The sequence below is a fragment of the Tribolium castaneum genome, chromosome 1 (assembly GCF_031307605.1).
Source record: "Tribolium castaneum strain GA2 chromosome 1, icTriCast1.1, whole genome shotgun sequence".
Classification (NCBI taxonomy): domain Eukaryota; kingdom Metazoa; phylum Arthropoda; class Insecta; order Coleoptera; family Tenebrionidae; genus Tribolium; species Tribolium castaneum.
Window position 1 is genome coordinate 12672968 of NC_087394.1, and position 12641 is coordinate 12685608.

Below are 12641 nucleotides of genomic sequence, written 5' to 3' on the forward strand. Positions count from 1 at the left end.
TGGGAAACAAACATAAATCTTTACCTTTAAAGTATTTTATACATATTTGTTAATTTCTTGACCTTTTTCATAACAGTTTTATTTAAAAAAGAATATAATTAAACGATTTCTGTCTCTATTGTTTAGTTACGTTCATTATCTTCTTTATTTATTGTAAAAAACACGTAATTAGCTTCAAATACATTTCGGTTTGATTATGTTGTTCCAGGTAAATTGGCTTCGATAAGGCAAATAAGTAGTTAATTAGCCACTGGAGCTTTTTGTTAAAGACACCAAATACATGACTTTTTTCTGCTGTTTTTTTTTTCAAATACATTTCTATTTGTTTGACGGAAAAAAGATACGTAGTCACATTGAAAAATTATTAGACGACAAAAAAATTGCGCTAAATTATTGTTTTCCACTTTAAACATGTTACATATCATTTATGTAATCAGTGAATAATTTTTCTGCAAATTTATTTAAAGAAACTGAGAGTTTTTAGAAATTTACGAATATATAGTTTTTAACATAAATAACAATTTTTTATTTTTACAATGAAAACAGAAAACATACAAAGAAATCAATTTTTCACGCCAATAAATGCAAATGGGCTGTTGCAAAATTCTACCAAGAACTGAAATGGGATATAATACGTCTTTTTATATAAATCGTTGATTTTACTTAGAATTACAAATCAAATTTATTAATTTTAAAAATTAAAATAAATTTAATCACAATAATTTGCCACCAAACATTATAATTCGGTTTAAAACACTAAAAATCATAAAAAAGAAGAATTATTTAACTAAAAATATGTGGGTTTGAATTATTTGGGTTCATTTTAAAAGTAAAAAGGTCTCGTTGTTATTTTTATTTTATTTTAATGGTATCAGTTTCATGTTTCTTTTATGTTGACCTTGCTAACATGCGGCATTATTACTATAGAGCCGAAATAAGCTGAAGAATTATACTGATAACACGAAAAAAAATAAATAGAAATGAAATTCTACATTCAAGCATTTATTTATTGATCGATTAGTAAAGATTAATGGACTCATTCTAGACTACATTTCAAGAGAGTTTACTTCTTTTTTTAAAGATTTTTTTGCACATCAATCCACGGTTTTCTGGAAATGCGTTTGAAGTTAATTAAAATTCAGAACTGTTTTCTTCTTCTTTAGTTAAGACCCTCGTGGTGCTAAACATAAAAATTCAAGGTTAAAAAGCATTTAAATTTTTCAATCGCATCGATATCTTTTTTTCTGAAAAATTATTAATTTTTAAATAACTTTTCCCATTTCGTTTCCGAATTACCCTTAAGTCCCTGTTCACCTGGTTAATTTAAACTTAAAACTGAAGGGGTTAATGGATGAAGAGGCTATGTGCCTAAAACTATTTTTTACACTACGCGCTTTCATGGTTTACTAAGTTAGGACATTATTAAATAATATTATATAATATTAAATAATTATTTAATAACATTATATAATATTAAATAATTGTTTTGTTCAATAAAAAAATAACTAGTTCCAGTTAGAATTAAGTTAGATGTGTAGTTCATTGTTTTATCCATAAATTTTGAGTATGATTTTTTTTTAAATAAAGAAATTACATCTACCTGCACAAGCTTAATTAATTTTAATATTTGTAGATTAATTCTTATCGAAAATAAAATAACTATGAGTTTAGGATGATTATTGGTAATTGAGAATAGGGCTTCAACCATTTTTTTCCTTTAAAGCAATTTTAAACTTAAAAAAAAATTATATAAAAGTACATGTTTGGCATGTACCACATCAAACTATAAAATGATTACACAGCGTATTTCTTCTTCTGGCATCGAAACAAACTTAAAACGCCGCCAAGTGCTTCCAAAAATAAAAGAATTCATTTTTGTAGAATATTTGTCATTTTCTTTAGCAGCAATAACGAGCTCGTAATGAATTCAAGTAGTATGTTTTTGAGCTCTAAGAACTTTAGAAAGCATATTCTAATCGTTTTCAATGTAGTTTATGTCGAAAAAAACCAAGCAGGTCAGGTTAAACGAGCTTTCTATGGGATGAGTGCACAAAAACCCTTATGAAATGAGTATTTAACCTTTTTTATACTTTGCGCATCCTTTTTTCTTATTTTAATTAATTTAAGTTTTGTCGTCTAGGGAATTTTGTGTCAGTTGTTAATGGTAAAAAATAATAAATAAAGAAGAAATGATGATTAAATCGATGTACTTGTATTGTATTCCACGCATTATCGATGAAACTTTTAAAAGCTAAATATCCCTAAATTCGTTAAAGTACACTGTACTTCAATGAGCCTACTGATATATACTGATTATAAACACAAAGTATAAAAATAAATTTTGTAATACCTTGTCCATAGCTTCTTTAGCAATAACTAACTCGAAATGTTTTAGAAAAATACAAAATATCGTGTTAAGCCTATTTTAATTAAAATATACAAAAATCTAACATGGAACCTTTCTTTATGTTTATGTCCATACTGTTCTAAGATTATCGGTAAACAAATTTAAGTTAGAATAAAAAAATGAATTTTTGATAAGACATTTTAGACCTTTATATAAGAAGAAAAAAAATTCTCAAATGATTTTCTGGTAGTTTCGAGCTTTTTTATCTTTCCATCAACTGAAACCGTTTTTAAGTAACGTAAATTGAATGAAGAAACACAAGAAATATTGAATTTTGAGAAATTAAAAAAATATTATGAAAAAACATCATCATAGCTAAAAACCGAAGGCCAATATAGATTCAGAAAAATTTAAATCTTTTATAATCATACTAATTATATTTAAAAGAGGATTTGTTGCAGAACAGTGTTATCTGTCATTATGAAATATATGTTTGCATTATTGAATAAATTATAAACTAAAGATATGAATTTTGATACATTCCTATGCCTCGCGATTGCAAAGTTTAATTAGTTGTAATAAAATTTAACGACGTGTTGCAACTTTTCGTTTAAATAATAAACATCATCAGGCTAAGAAACATAAATTTTAAAAATACAATACAGGGGGTGTTCGCGAAGTTGAGGCGTTCCTTTTAACACGAGACACTATGCCTTATTCTTAAGAGTTTTAGCTTAAATCGTTTTAATAAAATGTTTTTAATAACGGAGATAATTTTGAAATAGTATATTTATACAAAAATAAAACTATTTGTAGAAGAATAATTTTACATTTTGTGCAGGTACGTCAACTGTTGAGTATTTACATACCTAATATTTACACAATTTACTCAATAAATTCACCTTACTTTACTCTAGGCAAATTTTTTTTCTAAAATATAATTTATCTAGTCCACTGCAGTAGTAGGAAGTTAGAAAAATTAATAAATCGATTTTGGGACATCGTCTTAGATAATTTTTGATAGTTAATTTGAAAAGGTCTCCACAAGCAGAATTCAAGAGAATTCTAATAGCAACGGTAATATAATAATTCATAGTGGAAAATGCTTATACTGATTGAGACCTAATAACACTAAATAAAAAACGTGAATTTTAAAATAATTTATAGAATCTGGTACTGGTTTGTTCTCATTTACATAATTAAATTGCTTTGTTTTTTTGGCTTCACAATTTTTTCGATTAACTGAATGTTTGACAAACGTTTTTACTTAATTTTGTAAAAGGTCTAAACGAGTTGTTATGTTTATGGTTGGACATTTTACTAAAATTTACTTAAAATAAAGAAATACAACGGCATACCAAAAAACTATTGGAGGTACAAATTTGTAATTACAATTGAATAAACCACAAAAAAATTAAACATGGGTCTTCTTTCTGAGCTCTTTTGATTTTTCTGATTTTTTTGCGATTTAAAACTTTTGTATTCGCATACATTTATTCCTTCTATATTTTGAGAACAAATTTGGCGATTAGTGGTAATTAGTATTCATTTTATTCGATTTTTCGTCATAAATAAATTTACAAAACGGAAAAAATTCTAACAATAATTGAGAGATATGAAATTATAAGGAGCTTAGAAGAGGGAACAGACGAAAAGGTTGACATAAATTTAACTATGAGAGAACTAAAAACGTAAATACAGCTGAAGCTGTTTAAGAGTGCTCGAAAAAAAATTAATTCTGAGAAAAATCAGAGATTTTGCTCTAAATTCTTTAAAGGAAAAGATTAAACTGACTAAATATTTTCCTGTTACCAATTAGTTCATTGTTCATAATATATTATTATTGCTTTGTTTTATTAATTACATAATAAACAGTTTAACAAAAAATAAATTCGAATGAGTGAACTAACTCCATTTTATAAAAACCTCTGGTTTTTTAGTTTACATAATGGAGATTATTCTGATTATTTCTAGTACTTTATAAATTTTTTTTGATTGCATTCAGGCGCTTAATCTCAAGAACACTTAATAAAGACACTTAATTACTAACTGTTTTACTCAGTTTAATTAATATGAATAAAAAATTGACAAATTTCGCACTTTGTAGTTGAACTCTTGAATTATTAACCAGAAAATGTCATTGATTAATAAAAAAACAGGTAAAGTTTAATTTAATTTCTTGAACAGATACAGCGTAAACAATTTTACTAAAGCAAACATTTATAGAATTTAAACCAGTTTTATGCATCAAATCATCTCATATCAGAACTATGATGCATGCACAAATTCCAGTTCCATATTATATTTTCTTTGTTACTCCGTAGTTTTCATATTGGAATTTTGTTCTTTAACGGTCGCCCAGTTTCCAGTTCTGTCTGTGATACCTTTCCATCGTGCAATTTTATGATGATTTGTTTTTCCATCAGGTCATGAGATTGGAATCGTTCAAGAGACGAATAATTGCCGGGGGTGGTCGTCTGCCGTCGGAGAGGTCTTGTTCCATCGACAGCACCGACGACGATCCCAAGATCAGATTGGACGATCCTTCCCTGAGATTAAACTTAGTCGAGTCTCCTACCTCCAAATCCGAGCTTACTTTTAGCGACATGTGTCAAAATCCTACTCTAAAAAACGACAACAAAGTAGATCTAGATCCCAACATGAATACGCACACCACTATAGATGCTCACGAAGAGAAGTGTGCCCCAAAGGTCTGACAACACGACTGAAATTTTAGGAATAAGATTTTGTAGTATTTTTTGCCTATATATACTTTTCCAATGGTCAATATAACGGGATTTGTCATTATAGAGTACATACTACAAACGAATAGGAAATTTGGTGCATTTAAGTAAGTCTAGGTCGTCATAATTTATTGTTTATTTTGTATTAATATATTTTTAGATTTATGTACTTAACCGATTCTAGTGTGGAAATTTCGTGTATTTTGTTAATGTCTGGTATGTAATTTAATATAGGGTAGAATGTTCTTGGGAATTCAACCAAGAGTAACTTATGAATTAGTGAGACAACTAGGAGATGTTAGATTAGATTTTCTAATATTCTATCTGTGTTACAATGGTAGTATTAAATTGAGAGGGCTGTTTGTTTATACTAAGAATATTTTGCTGCGCAAAGTCGTTGAAACAGTATTTTTCTTTAGAAGTGGACAAGTTGATGAACCAATCAACGGTGCTATTTTTATCAGTTGCAATAATTCAAAAAACATTCCAAACGTTAAACATCGAAAGTTTTATTTTTAGATAGAAATTAATAAATACTCTTAGAGAAACATATTGCACATTTATTTGTTTTTTATTTTTATAACATTTTCCTTAACTTATTAATATTTTCCCTGAAGGACAGCAATAAAAATCGATGTTGCAATATGTATAAAACCAATTTATGTATTGTTTTGCTTTTTAAATATATTTGTATCAAGGACTACTTTATTTCAAAACCCGACGGAATTACCCCATCTGTAGTGGTTTACCATTCTTTTTTTCTATTCTGAAATTTATAATAAATTGTAACCTATCAGTTCATGAATATAGATTTCCAAACCTGCTTTACTAAAAATACGGTCTGTTTATAAAAGGGTGTAGGATCTCAGGTGGTTCTGGAATTTGGATTTGCCGCATTTAATTATTTTATTTCTATGAAATTTCTGAAAATTTTTATCTACGCAGGCAACCAGTATCACTAATTTTGTTAGATACTAACATTGCTCGTTTTTTCTGGAAAGAAGCGGCAAACTTTTAATACCTACTATATTTATTTATAAACAGATTGTATAACAAAACAAAGGAAGAACTTTTCCAAATAATAAAAAACAGTTATAAAACAACCGTCATGTCGGATTCTATAATATGCTTTGGAAATTGAACATTTTATTTTAATTAGTAATTTAGAAATTACGGTTGGAATAATTTTCTACATCGGAAGTTGTCTTTTCTTTACAAAATAATTTTATATTTAAATTCTCCACCAATAATTACAGCAGAAGCGCTGTATTTCTTAATTTCCTTTAAAAAAAATGTATAATGGATAATGTATACTTTAAAGCTAGACCTCTCAATTACACAAAAAATACAGATTTTTTGAATTTAGAAAGAAAGTTTGTACTAGTTGCAAACTAAGTAGTACTTGTAACTACGTAAGAACTAGTTTGATAACACAAAATAGAGATTTGGAAATGCTTTAAAACATATATGTTGAAAAAGATATTGGAATTATTTTTACATGGTAAATTTCTTCATTATTAAAGTGATAATAATTCTTAAAATACAACTATTTGAGAGATCTTGAATAACTGAGAACTCAATTACCTTTGTATTTAGAAATTATTAAGTAATTTCCGTACGAAAGTCATTACTCATTAGTTGAAAGTACAAATTTAATCAATTTTTTCTTAAAAATTGGTTTGCAGATCAACCGTTTGTTCTGATGCTCAATTTTTTTTCGTACATGCATTTGCACACACTCTTAATACTTATGATTTTAAAAATCGTCACTAAGTAATGAATAGATAATAAATTAATAAAAAATCCGCAAATAAAATTAAACTTTTTTTTTTAGTTAACAAAAGCCGAGGTTATTAGCGGCATATCGGTGGTGTTATGTACAATAGATCATTATGTTTATGAATATTACAATTTTAAAATTAATTTAGATTCTTTTAAATTTAGATTAAACTTCACATCAATAGTTGTATAAGAATATGAACAAATCAAAAATATTACCTGTTTAGATAACTACTAATTGTTAAGTAAGAATAAACAGTTTGTCTATTTGATTTTTGTTACATTACGACTAAAATATACATTGGGGGGTGTATTTTTATGTGCATATCTTTGTTATTCTTTGAGATCTGTGGATTTAAATTTAGGCTCATCTTTTCAAAAAATTAAATAGGTAATAGCACATAATAGATAAAAAAAATGGTAGGTATGTATTAGCTGTTTCAAAACTATAAAAACTCCCACGTCGCATTTTACCGAATTATTTTTTTTTATAAAATTGGTAAAACTGTAAAATAGTTATTAATAATTAGATCCCTCATTGAAGGTAAAAATGACATTAACTATAATTTTTTAAAGTGCTTGAATAATTTATCACAGCTCATTTTGAGAGAAAGTGCGACGTTGGCGTTTTTATATTTTTGAAACAGCTAATAGTAATATCCGCTGCAGTAGTTAAACAAAAAAGCCAAAGTTGCCCAATAACTCATAAAATGACTCGTAAGCAATAAACTGCTATTATATTTCACGTGTAAAAAATGAAATATTCCAAATAAATTTTCATATTTTCTCAATAATTTTGTACCACTGCCATTTATATGTGGTTCTATTAAAAGGTCTGACTGCTTCTACACGTAAGTTAATTTTTTGATAATCATGTTTCAAAACGAAAAACTCATGCTGGAAAGTCAAAAAGTACCTGATGCTGTATTATTTAACAAATAATAATTGACAGTAAGGCCTATTCTGTAACTTTTTTAAAAATTAATTAAAAATATTAAAATTTAACACATGTTTAAATCACAAATCTATCATATTTATTGGGTACAAAATTTCAAATCACTTCTAATTAATGCGTTACATTTAATTTTTCCCACATTGAAGACATGCATTAAATAAAATTAAAAAAATCAGTGTTGGAAATCAAAAGCATACATACCGGTACGTCTGATTTACTTCGTAATGCCTTCGAAAAAGGCAAAATTAACTCCATGTTTATTTAGCAGATTTAGCTCCTCTTCAGGGTAAAAAACGTTCTTAAACCTGACGAATTAAGATTTTTCGATCAGTTCGGTTAAACTTCTCGAAATAAATTTTTACCTCAAAAAAGTACCTACTTAGGGGCTCATAAAGACAACAATAATACAAATTTTAACATCAGTTTGTGGTCTTTCAGCTTCCATTTTAAGAAATTCCTCGAAATAATTGTATTTTTCGTTATAAAACCTTTGCTAAAACGATGATCTAACTACCTAATTGTTTGTTTGGTTTGAGAAATTCTGGCGCAAAATGGAGTTTTTTTAACTTTAAGCATATTTTAGTTAAAATTTTATCTTTTCGAAGAGTTTCAGCATTTTTTTGAGTTAGACAAAACTACTACCATATTCGACATTATTTATTAGTGATTTTTGGAATTATTTTGTAAATTACGCAAAATCTTCAAAATTTTCAAAAATGTGGTAAAACGCTACCACCAATACCTAAGTGTTGTGGACACAAAAGGCAGAATTCGTGATAAAAGTTGGTCAAAACTTGTTCTGAAGTAAGAAGGTTTATCCCTTTTTTTCCATATTTTAAAATTTTGCTCATATTTGTAGCAGTTCAGAGCGCATCTAATAATAGCAGTAGAAAAAAAACAGACTTTTTTATATCATATACTAGATGCTTTAAAAATATTGCGGAATATTATACCGGAGTCTCAGTATTAAAAAAACACTAAAGTTATGTTTTTTTTAAATCTACGTAGCTTTTAAGACACATGATTCTGGTTACTTTTTAAAATAATTAGATTTTTTTGACGAAAACACATTTTATTTAAAAATTTATTACACCCAAACGAAGAATCCTAAAAAGATAGGACTTCCACCATTTTAAAATAAAAAATTCAAGGTTAAATCTGTGCCAATTGTTCAGCACACTGCGATTAGGGGCGTTGAAAAATTAAAAAGTATGTTAAAAGTTAAATAACTTGAAAGAGTTTATTGGAACACCCTATCTTTTGTTTTTGCTTCTCATAGATTATTAAATTCTCTATCTAAAAACATAGGAACGGTTTATAGAAGCGTCATTAATTTAACACGCAATTAAATGCGTGATTAACTGATCACGTGACCAAATTGAAGCAATGTGGTTGGTCGTCAATTCGGGTTGTTAACTTTTAACAACGAATTAAATTTTAACAGAGCCCTATAAATTTCATTTGCCTAAAGATAATAACCAAAAAAAGTTATTATCAGCTGAAATTTGCACTTATCGACTACTTAAACAATTGTTCATATTTTTTTTTGTTTAATGTTAAAAATCTTTCATAGGCGCTGGAAGCGCCTTCAACGTCACTCCTCGAGTTAAAATTTCTAAAAGAAATAACTGAGTGATTTTGAATCTCGTTTTATTGATGATTCATACAATTGCGTCATAAACCACCTGTTTCAAATACCTGATAAGCGTAATGGCGTTTATTGAGATAAGGTACTGTTGCAATGGTTAAATAAAAATGTTTGTCAATAAAGTGCACGACCAAAAAGTAGAACTACTGGTAGGTAAACACTTTTTTTGCAAATTTATACAAATCACAATTTTTAGCGCGCTGTTTTTCGTAATTTGTATCTGAAAGAAAAGTGCGATTACTTGGACAGCGAATGCAAGATGCTAGCCGAACAAATCCTCTCAAGTCAGGTGACTCGGGAGAAACGTAATGAAACTAAAGCCGATCTAGAGAACGAATTCAATAATTTGAAGCTATTACAAGACGAAAAAATGCACGAATTGGCAGTTGCCAACGAGAAAATTGTTGCACTGTCTTCAGTATTGGAAAATTCGGTAGTTAATAGTGATCAATTGAAGGAAACTAACTCATTTTTGTAGAAATTATCTCTGAGTGAGAGCAAATCGATGAGTGAGGTTCTGGACGTAAAGAATGAGATGATAAAGTGTTTACAGGAGGAATTAGTTCAAGCGCGATTAGCGGCGGCCGAAGATTGGGCTCTAATCCGAGAATTGAGACAAGTTAGAGATGAATTGGAAAAAGATAAAGAAATGTTAACTAAGACAAAGCCGGAAACTATTGCACGGCTTCAGGAGGAACTAATGACTGCTAAAATATTAGAGACGCAATATTCGGTCGAATTTGCAGAGATTAGAAAACATTTGGCGAAAATTAAAGCCGAAATTGTTGCCCATAAAACGGTTGGTTGTAATTTTTATTACATTTTTATCTCTTGTTGGTTGTGTTAGGAATGCCATTTGAAGCCTGAAGGTAGGATCAAATTATTTGCAAGAGGGGCAAAATGGGTGACCGATGATGAAAAGAAAGACACTAAAGAGATAGAAAAAGAAATAAAAGAATTGGAAAAAGAAAAATCGTTTCTTCAAAATAAAGTACGCCGATTTTTTTGTTAATGGCAATTTACTGATTTTATTTTATCAGATTCCCGATTTGCAAGCTAAAATCGATGTTTTGAGCAAACACATAAAGTTCAAAGACGAAGAACGTCGCAAACTGCAAGAAAAATTAGACAGTGTGAAGACAAAATACCAAAGTATTGAGAGCATAACTCTGGAACGGAGGAGACAATGTGAACATTTAGAGCACAGTGCGTCTGAAAAAGTACACATAATACGTAATAGTTGTAGCGAGAAGAAGCAAAACATTGATGATCTGTCTAGTAAACTTGGCGAGATATCGGACCGAAGACAGGTAGCAATTATTTAAGTGGAGCAAATTATTGAAAAAAATTATTTTAGAGTATTACAAAGGAATTGAAACAAAAGGAGTTAACGACTATTCAAGGCCTTGAGGAAAAAATTCGTATTTTAGAACAAAGAGTGAGTTCTTTGGTAATTTGACACCAGGTGTTATGGTTTTTGTTTCAGATTAAACAGTTAAATGCAGAGGAAGAAGAATGGCGTGAATCAGCGATTATTACGGAAAATGATTTGTCTCCTTGAATTTGATTGTGTTGATGTTTTTGAAATGTGCTGAATGTTTTATGGCCAAATTCTACTATCTTGCCTTAACAGTAATTGATTTTTGTATTTTTTGTATAAACGTACGATTGACTAAATAAATAATAAAAAATAAGATATAAAAGGGTCCTTCACCTCCACTCCTGTTTTCTGTTACTTACTTTTAAGTAATAACCAGCTTTCAAGCAGGGAATCATTTATTCATTTATTTATCGTAGTATTTTCCAGAGATTTCGTTAGAAGAGAATGAAAAATCATCAATTCAAACCAAAAATTATCACATTTTTGTCTTTTTTTTTCAGCACAGCACATTTCAGACAAAACTCGCTCAATAATAGCAAGATAATGTGTTCTTTAAGTCCAACCTGCCAACATCAAATAAAGTCCATGGGGCTTATTTGAAGCATCAACTTCTCTTACTGTTTCACTGATTTATTGGCATAATTGTATTAAACATTTAATTTTTAGGTCAATATGGAAAGAAAATGAGCCCAGCAGGAGCCCAAAATGATGGAAACTATTCTTAAAAAGACACCCTGAATGCTGGAAGTTTGGATAAAAGCTGCCAACACCATTCAATGTAGCTGCTGGATTTAAAGCAACACGGATCTATCTCTATAATCCGTATGTGATACCAGATATTTTCTTCTTCAGAGATTATACAGGGTGCTCAAAAACTGGCGCACCAACTCAGTGGTACGTTGGTAACAATAAAAAACTTTAAACAGAAAAATGTCTTTGAATTATCAGGCATGAAAGTAACCAAAAACTTATTTTTGTAAAAAAATAATAATAAAAAGTCAGTCACTAAAGGACAAAAAAAAAAGATGCAAACAAAAAAGAAAAAAATCACTAACCAAGAAAGATGGTATTGTCACATTTGTTGTGAAAAGGAGAAGAAGCATATGAGGTTAGAATATGTCCGGTTTAACTGAATACGACATTGATGACTTTATTTGTCCAGATTGTAAGTGAGGAGGATAAGAAAAAATAGTTCATAAATAATCTTAAGTTCATTTTTTGAAGTTGCTTTGATTCTTTTGTAATTTTTCTGTTGTTTTTCGTGATTATTAAAAATTTTTAATAAATAAAATAAATATTTAATTTCTTAAAATTTAAATTAAAATTAAATAAATTTTTAATTTGCTTAATCTAATCTAAATATAATTACTGAAAAAACTTTGTCCCAGATTTAAATAGGGGTCTTATTTAAGGTCAATAGTGTGTCTTGTTTGGGGATAGGGAGGGTCTCAATTTAATATAAAAATATTAAAATTGAAGAGAGGCTTTTTTGTGGTACAAATTGCTAAATAAAAGTTCAAATCGATGGATTAGACTGCAAACCGCCTAACTCTCTAGTAGTTAATTGTACAGGAGACGGAAAAAATTAATATGTTCATAGAGTAATTATTTTGAAAATGTTATGTAATGATTTGATAATGAGAAAAATGAGAAATAATACTGTAGTATTAATAAATATTTAGTTTTCTCATTATTTTTTATAAATTGTGGAGTCAGATGTTTTGCACATTTAGGACCGGTTTATAGAAGCGTCATTAATTTAATTCAAAATTAAATGCTTGATTAAC

General features: G+C 28.5%; 2 protein-coding genes across 7 annotated transcripts in view; both read left to right on the top strand.

Moving 5' to 3' along the window:
* The window catches only part of Evi5 (Ecotropic viral integration site 5), an 80994-nt gene extending 75203 nt beyond the window's left edge, over positions 1-5791 (top strand). For 3 of the 6 annotated variants that reach the window (XM_008193123.3, XM_008193122.3, XM_064355469.1), the window contains one exon: positions 4774-5791. In XM_008193123.3, the coding sequence (XP_008191345.2) occupies positions 4774-5064 (291 nt within the window). In that variant the 3' untranslated portion in view covers positions 5065-5791. The remainder of the gene's footprint in view (positions 1-4773) is intronic. The other 3 variants (XM_015978393.2, XM_064355477.1, XR_001574693.2) reach the window with 2 other exon arrangements.
* Positions 5792-9442: 3651 nt separating this feature from the next.
* Positions 9443-11167, top strand: LOC100141843 (ecotropic viral integration site 5 ortholog). Its single transcript, XM_008193120.3, has 7 exons — positions 9443-9622; positions 9670-9906; positions 9952-10272; positions 10321-10464; positions 10514-10783; positions 10831-10911; positions 10960-11167. Exons 1-7 carry the CDS (start codon positions 9581-9583, stop codon positions 11032-11034), a joined length of 1170 nt encoding a protein of 389 aa, XP_008191342.2. The 5' UTR covers positions 9443-9580; the 3' UTR covers positions 11035-11167.
* Positions 11168-12641: the final 1474 nt, after the last annotated feature.

Bases quoted from the DNA above. Each gene is read 5' to 3' on its own strand.
- LOC100141843 (XM_008193120.3), top strand. From the start codon at position 9,581: ATGTTTGTCAATAAAGTGCACGACCAAAAAGTAGAACTACTG. The intron at 9,623-9,669 runs GTAGGTAAACAC...CACAATTTTTAG, and splicing joins ACCAAAAAGTAGAACTACTG to CGCGCTGTTTTTCGTAATTT. The intron at 10,273-10,320 runs GTTGGTTGTAAT...TGGTTGTGTTAG, and splicing joins AAATTGTTGCCCATAAAACG to GAATGCCATTTGAAGCCTGA.